This window comes from Vigna unguiculata, chromosome 11 (genome assembly GCF_004118075.2).
Source record: "Vigna unguiculata cultivar IT97K-499-35 chromosome 11, ASM411807v1, whole genome shotgun sequence".
NCBI classification, from domain to species: Eukaryota; Viridiplantae; Streptophyta; class Magnoliopsida; order Fabales; family Fabaceae; genus Vigna; species Vigna unguiculata.
This window is the reverse complement of record NC_040289.1, coordinates 31,268,592-31,282,932: the sequence shown is the minus strand read 5'-3', so window position 1 is coordinate 31,282,932 and position 14,341 is coordinate 31,268,592. Positions and strand designations below refer to the sequence as shown.

The 14,341-nt window shown below is 28.4% G+C and overlaps 1 protein-coding gene across 2 annotated transcripts; it reads right to left on the bottom strand.

The window, feature by feature from the left end:
• Positions 1-607: 607 nt before the first annotated feature.
• On the bottom strand, positions 608-3,265 carry LOC114169072 (putative cyclin-D6-1). 2 transcript variants are annotated; one of them, XM_028054091.1, is made up of 6 exons: positions 2,611-3,265; positions 2,438-2,518; positions 2,213-2,302; positions 1,882-2,098; positions 1,499-1,620; positions 608-1,360 (listed from the first exon to the last, which is right to left on the bottom strand). In XM_028054091.1, the coding sequence occupies exons 1-6, from the start codon at positions 2,776-2,778 to the stop codon at positions 1,115-1,117; spliced, it is 924 nt and encodes a 307-aa protein (XP_027909892.1). In that variant the 5' UTR covers positions 2,779-3,265; the 3' UTR covers positions 608-1,114. The 2 variants fall into 2 exon arrangements, with proteins under 2 accessions (XP_027909892.1, XP_027909891.1); XM_028054090.1 differs by having other exon boundaries at positions 1,490-1,620; positions 2,611-3,235.
• Positions 3,266-14,341: the final 11,076 nt, after the last annotated feature.

The window sequence follows — 14,341 nt, the reverse complement described above, 5'->3', positions numbered from 1 at the left end:
ATGAAATACTTAGTAGGTTTCTTTCAATTCAATGTCCTTTTTCCTCACTAACTACTTACTGGCTTTCTTCTTTGCATCCATTTTTTGTCCAGATAAAAAAAGAAAAGAAATATAAGGTGTGACTTTGCACCTCTAGACCTAATTCTTGGTATTCAAACTCTGGCAAACGTGCACCAAGCAGTGAATTAAAGGGCAAGAGCCAAAAGGAAAGAACACGAAAGAGGTAAAAGCGAAGCAGTAAGTAGTGAAGTAAAGAGGAAGAGCCAAAAAGAAAGAACAGAAAAAGGAAGTAAAAAATGAAACAGTAAGTAGTGAATAAAGAAAGAAGAAGAACTTAAACAAAGACAATACGAAAGAAGCAAAGATGAAAACAAAGAGGAAAGGACAAAGACCCCCACATAGAGACCGGAGAAAACAGCATTCTTAGCTGTCCAATTAATTAATGGTTAACCGTTTTTGCTCCAACATGTTCACAGCGAATCCCAGAGACAAAAGACGCATTTCCTTCTACAGTTATCAAAAGTACATCCATTGCTTTGCGCTGACCCTATCATCATCCCGTCGCAAACAACAAACTTAAACATATAAACAAAGAATAAATAATTTCTTACATCCAAAACTACTGCTACTAAATTTTATTTTCCAATAAAGCTGTTCCTTCACTGTTTACAGTGTTACAATTATTAATTCCATGCCAGAAGCTAGGCGACACAACCCCACTTAAACCACAAAACATAACAGACACACAAAAATTCAACACTACAATTCAAAGCCATGTTTTGTCTTTTTGTTTCGTGTTTAAGAAAAACAAAAATTCTAGCCACTTATCTATCTTGGTGTGCTCTTTTTCCTTTTCTCACCCAAAGAGACTCCTATTGTACGTACCAAGATCGTGATCCAGATTTTATGTCCCTTCTCAATGTCGTCCCATCACTTTATGGCTTCAAAATTTTCAATTTTTTTTGGTTAACTACACCGAGATGATATGACATTATGACTAATGACATGGTCACTTTCGGATGGACCATTGGGGTAAATCAAAAACGTTTTTTTTTTTTTTCTTCTTCTTTACTTTACTCTCTCTTTGCTAGTTCTTGAGCACGGTTTAGTTAATTCAAGAGTTGTGGATCGTTGGATTGTTCCCGCATGGAGTGATTTTCCTTCTTTTGAGGTCCCTCTCTTGTCTCAGAGGAGAATCAGCAACGGTGATTCCGTTGGTTTTTTCACTTTCTGAACTCAGAAAATGATGGTCCAACACATTAATCGGTGTGTCTGACCTTGAAACCCCATTCAACGCAGACTCGTACTCCTCCTCTATGGCTATGTCTTGTATCACTTTGTAGCACTGCTCCACGCTTTCCTGCAGTAAATTTTTCGTACCCTCTATTAATTTCGTTCAACATTCAAAATATACCTTCCCACTTTCCCTCTCTTCCCCTCCAAAACAATTCATAATAATAATAATAAAGGAGGAATGTGTTATGTGTACTTTATTTACATATGTAGACTCGGTTATTGCTTTTAAGAAGGACGGATATTGAAAAGGAAACAACTCATGAGAAGCACACAAAAGAGCAGATGCAGCAATCATAGATGGCTTGAACTCCCAAAGCCTTATCTCTGCACAGAAACAAGATAACAATTATTAAATTAGAAGTGGGTATTAAGTATTATCAAGTATTAATCATACCACATATCATGCAAAATGACTTCTTCACCACTCAAAAGCTCATTGATATTATATATAGAATGTAGAAAGATGAAAGAAAAGAGAGTGTGAAAGTATGACAAATAACATTTACAACTGTTAATGCAGTGTTTTTGGAAAGTTCAAATGAACAAAATCATTAACTATATCATATTTTATGAATTTATGAGTACCTCTTTGTGACATGAATATGATTTCAGAAGCACGGTTTTTCAGAACCGTCCCCGTTGGTGAGCCTTTGATCCCCATCAAGGCAATGAAGAAAGGGATGAAAGAGAATGGAGTGATCGACCGCATTCTCCATTGTAATGCTCCCAAGATAAGTGCTTCCATTCTTCGCACTGTTTGTGTCTCAAAGATCATGCCCCCATCACTTTGATTCAAAAGATCCTAATAAATAAACCACGTTCAGTGAATACACGTACAAAATTACCAATCTTTTCTTATAGAACCCTCTTATGTTACCAGAACCAAACTAGTTAGAATGCATGATGGCGATTTTACCTGAACATCGAAGCATTCAGTTTTCATCATCTTGACAGCTAGAGAAATGCAAGAGACAGCAATGAGCCTGAGGACCCATGACTTAGGTTCCTGTTTCATAAAGTCACATCTTAGAAGAATCCAATAGATAGGTACTATCATATGTTCTATTAACTATAAATATTCACAGATAAGAATATGAATCAGTAGAATTGAAGAACAATGAAGAACATCTGGATTCTTTACCGAAATCCCTTGGCTGGCTAGGAACCGATCCAGATAGTTGGTAGCAAGATAAGACAAAGCCGGATCCAAAGTGCAGGACAACTGAACAAGACCAACCAATGCACATTATGTTCATAAAAAACCGTTCTTTTTTTTTTTCTTTCTCAGACAACTATCAAAGTTTAGGCACTCACCTTTGCGATTAAGGAAACAAGTTCTCTTCTGACAGAGATGTCAAGATCTCCAGGTTTGAGAGTGTGAGAATGATTCTGTGAAGGGGTGTGGTCAGATTCAACGAGGAAGAGAAAAGAGACAGCATCGGAGTGAAGATTTTCCAAAGGGTTTTCAAGGTCAAACTCCATGGTGGTGGAAGAAGGTAGTAGTGAGAGGGGGCTTAAAAGGCAAGGAAAAGCATGTTGAAGGAGGCAAAGTGATAAAGGTAAAGCTGCAGAGAAATGGGTCTGGGTTCTCTCAGCTTTCTTCAAATGAATACCATGGCATGGAGTTGCTTCAGTTCTACAACAGCTTTGCCACTTTTCTTTTTCTAGCTATGAGCTTTGCTAGTTGTTGCTCTCTCTTTATTGGTGTTGTTGCCTTCTGCGCCTCTCTCTTCACCCTATTGTCTCTCTTTTGGTATATATTAATTTTGGGAAAATGGGAGGTTTTTGGTCCACTGTGTTCAGGGTTGCATGAGATGATGGTGCTGTGGCAGAAGCAGATTGGTTGAAGCACAAGTCAATTTTAATGGGAAAGTTTGGTTTGACATACAAGGGTTGAATTGTGCATTCTTTTTCTGCTTTTAAATGTAGAGAAAGGTGTGAGAGTTAAGACGGTGGGTGATGAGGACGATGATTCAGTGAAACCACGATCAGTTTTTTTATTTTCTTGATCTTGACCTTAATGCTTAATGGCACACTCCTGAATAAGAAGGGAACAAATTGATATTAATATTAATATTTAATAGCAGTAAGTCCAAATTTCGAACCGAAAATGCAACCAGAATGCTACTACTAATAAATACGTTTCCCCATTCATGAGTGATTTTGAGTAAATTATGGTGCATTTTTTCGGTGGATCTGTGGGATTGAGCATCAAAAAGTAGCAGCTGACAATGAAATGCTTTAATGAATATTGATCCCAATCCTATGGTTCTTGGCTACGGCAATCCGCATGCCCGAATTCAATGTCCCTAATGAACCATTATTTCCTCTGATAAATTAAGGTACTAGATGCTGATCATCACTTTCTTCAAAATCTCTCTGATCCATGTCATGGTTCAACTTGATCAAATTAAGGGTAAATAAGAGAATTTGAATTTTCTACTGTGTTATTTTTTTATGTGTTTTCAAAATACTGATTTTAAAGTTTTAAAATATATTAAAAAATTAAAATATTAATATAATGTATTTTTAATGAAAAAGAAATTAATAAAAAATTAGACTCATAAATAGAGGTATTGTAAAAGTTTATGCATGACATTTGTGTTGTTTTTGAATTGGAAAAATGATTTGAAGGAGACAAATTGAATGGATTTGAAGGGATTGAGAGATAATTGTAGTGTTATTTGTTTTAAGAGATACTAGTGTAAACACAGGCGCTATCGCGCCTGCATGTACGCATTTTTCGAATTATATTTATAATTGATGATATTGTAATGCTATTAAGTTAATGAACAAAATAAAAGTATATTTATAAAAATTAAAGTGAAATGTATGGAGAAAATATGAAAAAAATAATTGTTGATGGATAGTATGAGAAAAAAGAAAAAGGAGATAAATAAATAGTTTTATAAATAATAAATAATTAAATTGTAAAGGGTAAAATTGGAATTATGAAATGTGGACACAAAAGAGGGAATCCCCTTTATATATAGTTATAGATATTAAGGGATTTGAAGAAAAGATGTGTGAAAGTTTGTGAATGAAGTGATAAATAAAATAAAATGTTTAATATATAAATTGAAATAGAAAATTACACTTTTACCCTTATAATTAAAATGGCTAAAAAAATAAAATCTATTTAAATAAAATAAAATTTTAATAAATGTAACTAATTTAAAACAAAATGTGATTTATTGCAAATAAATTTAATTACATATTGAATTATAAAAAACGTACTAATAGTATTAATATATGCAGAGAATTTGAACGTTCAAGGTGTGCACTTGTAATTCTATCCCCAAATCATAACAAATCTGTTGATCCAAATGGAGGTAGCACTTGCTCTCTGATCGAAACACTTGTTTAGTGATTAAAAAATTGTGTTTTTATTTTTCACACATATAGAAGAATTGTGTTTGTTACATACACAATAAAGGTCCTACACAGTAATCATCCCTGACCCAATCCTAGATCATGATCAAATAATACTTTAGAACCAAATTAAAGTTACATCTAATTTAAATGGGACCATGTTAATCTGAAGTTGAAGTTGAAATCTGAAGTGAACAACTAACTTAATTCAAATTGCTTTAAAAAAAAAAAGACTAACTAATGGGAGAAAGAAAATAGTACAAAAGACTATTGAAATTAAAACATATATAATTGAAATTAAAAAAGACTATTGTTGTGTCTAGGTCCACGGTTGTTCTTCCGGATCCCTCATTGGTCTCTGTGTATTAAGTCCCACGTTGAATCCTGGAAAGGAAAACTATGATCTTGTCTCTAGCAATTGTTGAACCAAAAGAAAGGCACAAACTAAACACTGTTTTCAAATCAAGATTTTTTTTATCATATTGCACTACGACTTTGGTGGGACTGAATGTGGACAACCATATAAAATACAAAGAAAAAAACATGACAGACAAAGTTTTTTATTCGCAGATGTAAAACACTAGAACGACCGAACAAGAGGGACACATCGAAGAAACGTATCTGCCATCACAATAGAAAGTCTTCAACTTGTGATTGGGAAATGAGAAGTTGAGTTCTTGGTGTCTTTGGGGAAGAAAGAAAAAAGTGATTTCATTTCTGACCCTGTTTCCTCCGTTGGTTTGATGTGGAAAACACTAATTGGTTGAATTAGAAACTAATCTTCTTGACCAAATTATGATTCTCGTTAAACATGGGAGATACATAGAGAATTTCTTTTCTCAGACAAAATCAAGGATCGGGAACTATGATGTAACAAAACGAGAGCAGTGTAGCAGGAAAAAAACATTCTTGAGTGAGTAATGATGTCTCATAAAGTATATGGAGATTGAATTTCTTGGTTTGTTCTGGTTGTCTGAGGATCATGTTTTGGTTGTGGAGAAATGTTCGAGCGTGCTTTATATTTTATCAGAGTACAGGTCCAAGTACACGCTATCACTTTTCATATTTTAACTTATTTTAAATTCTTTACACTAAAGCATCCAATTAATCCGTAGAACTACGAGTTTCATTATTAATCGATGAAGTTATAAAGAAAAAAAAATCATTACATTCTTTACTTAGTCCCTAGTGTTAAAGACAGTCTCATGATTCCTACTTTGATATCTATATCCATCATTTCGATCATTACTATGATACACATAAGTCACTTTAACCCTATAATGTCTATAAACATAATTTTTCTTTTCCTGTAGATTTTTTTTTTCTTTTTTTTTAACGTGGAAGTTTAACATCGATGGAAAATAAAAGGGTTAAATATGTTTTTGACCCTTAATTTTTAGTAAATTTTGAAATTAGTTTATTTCAAAATTTTGGATCAATTTAGTCTTTCATCTTTCGAAATACGTGAATTTAGTTCTTTTAATCAAATTTTGTTAAGTTTATTTGATATTTCAAGTGTATTTCATAATAGTATTTGACTTAACATTAAAGCAAGCAAAAATATGTCAAACAGTATAAACAACTCAAATACAATCTTCTGAAATGTGTACGAAACATCAAATAAACCTAACAAAATTTTATTAAAAAAACTAAATCCACGTATTTTGAAAGATGAATGACTAAATTAGTTCAAAATTTTTAAAATTGATTAATTCTAAAATTCACTGAAAATTAAGGAATCAAAAACATATTTAACCCAAAATAAAATCAATTCATTATATATAAATGAATATAAATCGATTTTGTGAGGTTGAATTACGTTTAAAATCAATTTATTAACGCCATATTAAAAACACGTTAAAATTTATCCTAACGATTAGACTTAAAATCTATTTTTTAACATCAAAATTTTACTTGTGAACACCGATTTTAACTTCTGACACAAAACTTTATAATAATAAATTTATAAGTATTTTTTCTTATGAATTAATCTCCACTTTTTATTTTTATCTAATTTGAAACTTAGATAGATACTTATATTCTTAAATATTAATAAGAAATAATTGGCACGTGGGTAGTTTTGGGGGGATAGTTTGTATTAAAGTGTTAATTGAGTTGGTTGACTAAGGGCTTTTGGGGGCATTTGAAGAGGCCTCAATGGCTTTTCATGTGTTGTTTGATGACTTCGAAATGCCTTTGAAGAACGTTCCATTTATTTTGGAGTTGCTTCAAACCTGCTGTATCTCTCAATATAGTACAACTTTCTCTGCATTATTATATGCACAGTTTTATACCAACACAACTTTTGCTTTTCTTGTTGGATGTTATCAGAAAATCATAGATTCTCTCTTCTTCATGTCTGGGTTCAAGAGAAAGTCAACATTTTTTTTGTAAAACTTAATTTGGGGATGTATCTTATATTAAACTTTAACTTTGCTTCTTATCACTAGGGTGATCCTTAGATTGTGCTTAAACAATATTTAGAATAATTAATTTTAATGGGTTTAGTTTAGATTTTGTTGAATTTGAAATGGTGGCAAAGCTGAATTAAAAAATCGGTTTGGATTTGATTGTCAACAAATCACCTAACCAAATAAATAAATAGAAAACAAAAATCGTAGTAAAAAGGGAAATAATAAATAATATCAAAAGTAAGAATTATATAGCAGCACAACATAAAAAAAAACAATAGAATTACGTGACACATAAATAGAATTATAAAATTAAAAAATAAAAATATTGTAAATTATGAGTAGATTTTATTGTTGCCGTCTATATATATATATATATATATATATATATATATATATATATATATATATATATATATATATATATATATATATATATATATATATATATATATATATATATATATATAAGAACTAAAATCGAGATAGTACTTTTAGAGTATGAGTCAATAATCTAAATTAATTCAATTTTTTCATTTATATTATTAAGTTAAATTAGTGATTACCATTAACGTAATTGAATTAGACTACTGTAAAATTCAACTAATATATATTTAAAAGCAATTTTACAAAATAAGTTGAATTTATTGATATGAAAATAAATTTTTACATTGCCAACTTTTCTCTAATAGAAACCAATGCGAACTTATATATTATATTGGTTGTAAAAAAAAATGCAATATATAAAGTTTACGGTGGTTAAACATTTTAGTGATATGAAAGATAAATGTTGAATACTCATTTGTACAGAGGTTAATCAATATAAAAAGGTCATCATCTTTCACAACAATTAAATGATGAATCATCGAAATAGAAAATTCATAATATATAATCTCTTACAACCGTTATATTGTCCACTTTTTTCACTATTTCAAAGGTCAAACTAATATAGAAATTCACTAAAATAAGACACACTAATGCATTAATTTCTCTTCAATTTTCATATTGTGCCATGTGAATTCTTCCTTCTCTCATTGCTTTTTTTAGTCTCTCTTCCTTTACCACATCATGTCAAATTTTCACTAACCTCTAACCTCTCTCTTTTGTTGGTAGGAAACACCATTTTCCATTTTTTTTTATTTGTGTAAAAAATTTAAGAATGAATCTAAGTTTTATATCAAATAAAAATAAGAAAACTAAATAAAATCTTTAAACACTTAATCTGATTATCAGATGTAATGAAATTAGTATATGAAGAAGACTTTTATCGACCATAGGAATATATTATTTATAAATTACTAAAGTAAAATTGTGTAGTAATAATAATAAAATAGGAAAATTATATTTTGACTTCCATTGTTTGATTCTCATCATTTATTTTCTGACGTAGTTTAGTGTGAGTTATTAATTCTTTCAGGGTTATATATTTTTGATCCCTCAAGTTTCAGTAAAATTTGAAATTAGTCTCTCTTCAAAACTTTTGACCAATTTAGTCCTTTTATCTTTAAAAGTACGTGAATTTAGTTCTTTTAACTCAATTTTGTTAAGTTTATCTAACTTTTCAAACGCATTTCATGATAGTATTTGAATTGTTTACATCGTTTGACACATTTTCGCTTCAATGTTAACTCAAATATTATCATAAAATACGTTTAAAATTTTAAATAAACTTAACAAAATTTGGTAAGAATTACTAAATTAGTATAAAGTTTCGAAGATGGACTAATTCCAAATTCACTGAAACTTGAGTGATAAAAAATATATTTAACCCATTTTTCAAAGTTATGTCAAAAAATAAAGTATGTTAATAAAAATTGAATCATAATATTATTGTCTAATAAAATATGAGGTATTGAAATTTGCATGCAAAATTGGTGCATGAAGAAGGAAAGGGGAAGCGAAAGGTGGAGAGGAGGCACGTGATGATTAATTTGAAGAGTGGATGGAGCACGCCACAGCCCCCATGCAGAGAGCAGCATCATTGCATGCTTTGTGTTTCTAATATTGTGGGCCTTTTCCTATCAACTCACCAAAAACTAAAAACACATTTCAATTATTCACTTTTCTTTTCATCAAACAATTCTATTTTGCAATCATGCACTGCGTCGTCAAAAAGGAATACAACTCTCTGCGAAACCTAATCACACTTTTTTCCCTTTTTCCAACAATGACACATTTATTATATATTAATATCTAAGATATTTTCTTATTCATCATCAATTTTCTCAATAACTAACTTTCATTGTATTCAAATTTTACTTAAAATACTAAACTCAGTAATACTCATACTAATCACCTTCTGTTTAAAATACGAGATATTAATATTACTTCTTCGTTTTGTTACATTGTAATAAAATTATCTATTCATGCGATTTAAAAGGTTATTGTAGCCGCACAGTATGATAGTGAGCTTATAAAAGCCCACTTCCGGACTAATATTTAGAATCCATCACGAGAAAAGCCCAAAGCGTTGAAAGAGGAAAATCTGAAATTTTGTTTGGCAGAAGAATTTTATTTCAACACAAATTGAAATGGTGCATTAGGTTTTAGTTTTCTGGTGAAATAAGTTTTTATGGGTCAAAATTATAATCAGTCTATCTTTGAAACTTTGAAACAATTTAGTCTTTCATCTTTAAAAATGCGTAGATTTAGTCATTTCAACCGAATTTTTTAAGTTTATTTGAAGTTTCAAACAAGTTTCTCGATTAACATTAAAACAAAACGTGTCAAGTCATGTAAACAACTCAAATGTTATTATATGTTTGAAACATCAAATAATATTAACAAAATTTAGTTAAAATGACTAAATCCACACATTTTTTAAGTTGGAAAACTAAATTGGTCTAAAATTTCAAAAGATTAATTCTAATTTTCACTTAAATTAGGGGAAAAACATATTTAACCTTTAATTTTATACAATAATTTTATATATTTAAACTATAAAAAAAATTGACGAAGCCAATTGCTAAGCATAGCTCCATTGGGAAGCAGACCTCTAATATTACAAAGTCAATTAATGATGTCAGCTTTAAGGGTTGGCCCACTCGGCCCATTCTTTTGACATTACAATTGTACCGTATAGGACTAATAAAGAGTAAGCCCACATGAAGAGAATATATATATATATATATATATATATATATATATATATATATATATATATATATATATATATAGATAGATAGATAGAGAGAGAGAGGAAATTTTACAATTATTTTATATTTTTAAATGAAAGTAATTTTTTAAATTATTAATTACTTCTAATAATTTTTAAATTTTTTAATTCTGTCTTTAACGTAAATATATTTTTAAAATTAAAAAATGTTAATATATTTTTAATAAACCTTAAAATATAAAACATTGTAAAATAATAAATTACATGCTAATTAAATTCAAGAAAACATTTATAAGAATTTGTTTAACACGTTAATGTTATAATAGTGTGTTCTTTTGGTCCGTGGTTAGTAGACTCGGATTGTTTTTATTTTTATCTACAACTACGACTTATTGGGTTTTATGATCATACTTAAAGTTACTATTAATATTACTTTTATGCTCATTTAATAATTTAAATAACGTATCACTTTAAAATATAGAATAATTGTAATAATATTTATTTAAATATAGGATAATTTTAATAAATATTTTATTTTATTTAATAAAATTCATATAGAATTCGTGCTTCACTTTCTGAATTAAAAAAATATTGTGCTAACCTAACTTCTTTATAATATCATCATGTTTAGAAGCATTACTCATTTATTAGGTCATTTTTAAACTATATATATTTTTACAAATAAAAAATTATAATTCTTATAAACAATATATTTCAAAGAGAATAACATTCATTTTTTCAAATTTGTTGATTTCCCCAGACGAATTAGCACAAGTTATATCAAACACAAAAAACATAAATAGACAAAATGGTAACATAATTTATAAAGGCATTTAACTTTTTTTCAACCACCAGCATCAAAAGAAACATCAAAGATCACTTTCTGATTGTGTAAAAATAGGTGGTTCAACCTAGAAGTAATCATCATACTTCAAAATGACTCTAATCTTGAGTTAAATGCTTAGGATCTTTCTTTATGCACCACATTTTTTCTTTCTGCACGCACAAAAAAAAAAAAGCAATTCTCAAACTATTCCTTATTAAAATTATAATAAAAATTCCTACACTTCTTTATTTTTTATATTTTCTGAATTGGATATTCGTAAATGTATTTTTGGATTCGAAAAATGCCTTCCAGAATATTCAATCAAGAAAATATGAAAAAATATATTTCCAGATTAAGTGTTTCGAAAAAATATATTATTTGTAATATATAAGTTTTAAAGGCATGAAATTTACAACATATGCTATTAATGTCATGGGCACTCATATCTAAGATGTGTTGTGGCATCGAATAAAACTTAGAACAAATTCATTTATCATTACCAACATTGTTAGTTTTATGTTGTTTTGGTCTAGTCTATAAAATTGCATTTTATTATGTGTAAAATTGTATAGAAGAAAAAGAGAACATTTTTTTTCTTTTCAGCACTCTACTTCTTAACATTTGATACTATGTTAATGGGTCTTTATTACAAAAAAAAAAAAAAAAAGACTATAAACTTTTTAGAAGAAAGCAAGAAAGGATCTTAGAGAAGTGTCACAGCATAAGAGAATTTTGTACAATTTGCAATTCACAAAGTTGATTCTCATTATAATCATTGATCAATGCTAATGAAGAACCTTCAATCAACGAAGTATTGGAATTTGGTGGAGAATGAAATAGTTGCATAACTCATTAATGCTTCTCAACAACAGTTGAAGATTACTAAATAAAGCAAATTAAAGGATCTTAAGGCAAATAACTATCTTTTTCAAGTAATTGATCATAGGATCTTGGAAACAATCATTGACAAGAGTTCAACAAAGTTATCTGGGACTCTATGAAGTAGAAATGTCAAGGACCTACAAAGGTGAAAAGGGCTTAATTGCAAGCCCAAAATGGATCTAAAAAGAAAGTACATTTTTTTTTTTTTTTGCCAAGAGAACAATAACAAATTCAATCAACATTGAGGTTTACAAATACTGAAACATTCAATATTTGAACCTTGATCAGAAGCTTTATGAAGCATTTCCCGAATAAAGAGAAAGAGGAATGCATAAGGAATCAATAAAATGAGTATTTACCATATGTGATTGCAACATTAGACAAACCTGCAATGCGTGAAGTCCAAAATCAACATCAATTTCCAAAAGGGTGAAAAATTGGTGAAATTAAAGTAAGTAAGACGAATTAAGAAAGACAAATCCAGAGAAAGGATTCCAAATTGATGAGAAAACAAAGAGAAAAGAGAGTAATTTGATGCAAACTCAAAGAGTAAAGAGAAAGCCACTAAGAGAAAAACCAAAATAATGTAAAATCATAATTATTGTAATTCAATAATTTATTATCAATTTAAAATATTATTATAAGTATAATTATTAATTAAGTGATAAATTTGTAGTTAATAGGTAAATTTTATTTTCAGTTTTTTTATAATAAAATTATTATGTATATTATTTATTGTGTATTATCTATACTTATTTATTATCTATTTTAATTCAAGATAAATTCATATTTTATATTATTAATTGAAATTTAATAATTATTAAGTTTTTCTTAAATTATTAATTAAAATTAATATTATTAGTATAATTAATCATTAATAACATATAATGTATAAATTAATAATGTATAAGATAATGTTTTTTTTTTAATTTTTTGTGTGAATTAGTGAGATAGATCTACGAGTCAAAATAACACATTCTCAAATGTCAACATCATATTTAACCACATGTCGAAGTCTTTAGTTATTTTGCTTGTTTGAGATTTAAAAATATGTTTTTTTGATGGTTTCAATCCTTATATTGATAAAAGATTTGAATTTGTAAAAATATAATGGTAATTTAATATAAATTTTTTATTTTGTAAAATTAATAGTAAAATTTTGATTATTTTTATGATAAATATATATATATATATATATATATATATATATATATATTGAAGTTATTTATATATAATTTTTAATAAAATAAATTATATATAATTATTTTAAATAATATATTGAGATTGAGTTAATGAATATGAAGAATTTAAATTCAATTTTAAATAAAATATTAGATAGATAATGTAAACAAAATGTAAATAGTAAACTCTCTTATATTAAAAATGATGAAAGATATAAATATGGTTAAATAAACCATGTAGAAATACTAAGGGTGGCAATGCGGGTCAGTCCGACTTGTTTAGGCCCGACTCGCATAAAGCTCGCACAATGCGGGCTGGCCCATCCCGCCGCGCACATTTTATGCGGGCCACAAACACTGGTCCGCTCCGCATATCCCTTGACCCGCAAACCCGCGGGCTGACTTGTTTTTTTTAATTTTTTTTAATTTTTTTAATTTTTTTTAATTTTTTTAATTTTTTTTTTAATTTTTATGATAGAACTTTCAATGTTTAAAAAATGAGAAATTTTAAAAAGTTCACAAAATTAAGTAAAGACTTTGAGGAATTGGATGATAAATTGATAATTCAACATTTTCATCATATTCATACTATGACATACACAATTTATACTTGAAATTTTAGCACATACAAGAATTTGAAACATGTTAATGCAAGAGTTCATAAAAAAAATAATTAATATACATAAGTGTAAGTTTTTTAAGAAAAAAAAATTATGCGGACTGCGGGCTTATGCAGACCGGACCAATACGGGCCTACATGCTCACTACCTTGGTTCACCCTGCGTTTTTTTTTTCGAACCGACCCAACAAGCCAGACCCTAATTACCACCCCTAAAAAAATACAAACATTAAAAAATAAAAAGATGTGAAAAGTAAATATATAAAACTACAAAAGATATACAATGTGAAGAGAATGTAAATAATAGATTATGTAAAAATACAAAAAGTCAGACAAAACAAAAAAAAAAATTGTAAATAATAAAATGTCTAAAATTTTGAAAGATAATTAATGCATTAAAGAGTAGACGCAGTAAAAATAGAAAGATAGTACATCTATTAGTGTCATCATGTTTTAGTACAAATTCATATTTTAAGTTATTATTTTGTCTTTAAATAAATTAAATAGTTTAATAATTATTTTTGGTTGAAAATACCATTTGGTGGAATAAATTAGATAAAATATGTTTTTCAAAATTTAATTTATTTTTGGTTTATTCACAATATCACTCTTCAATTAATGATTTATTATTTTATATCA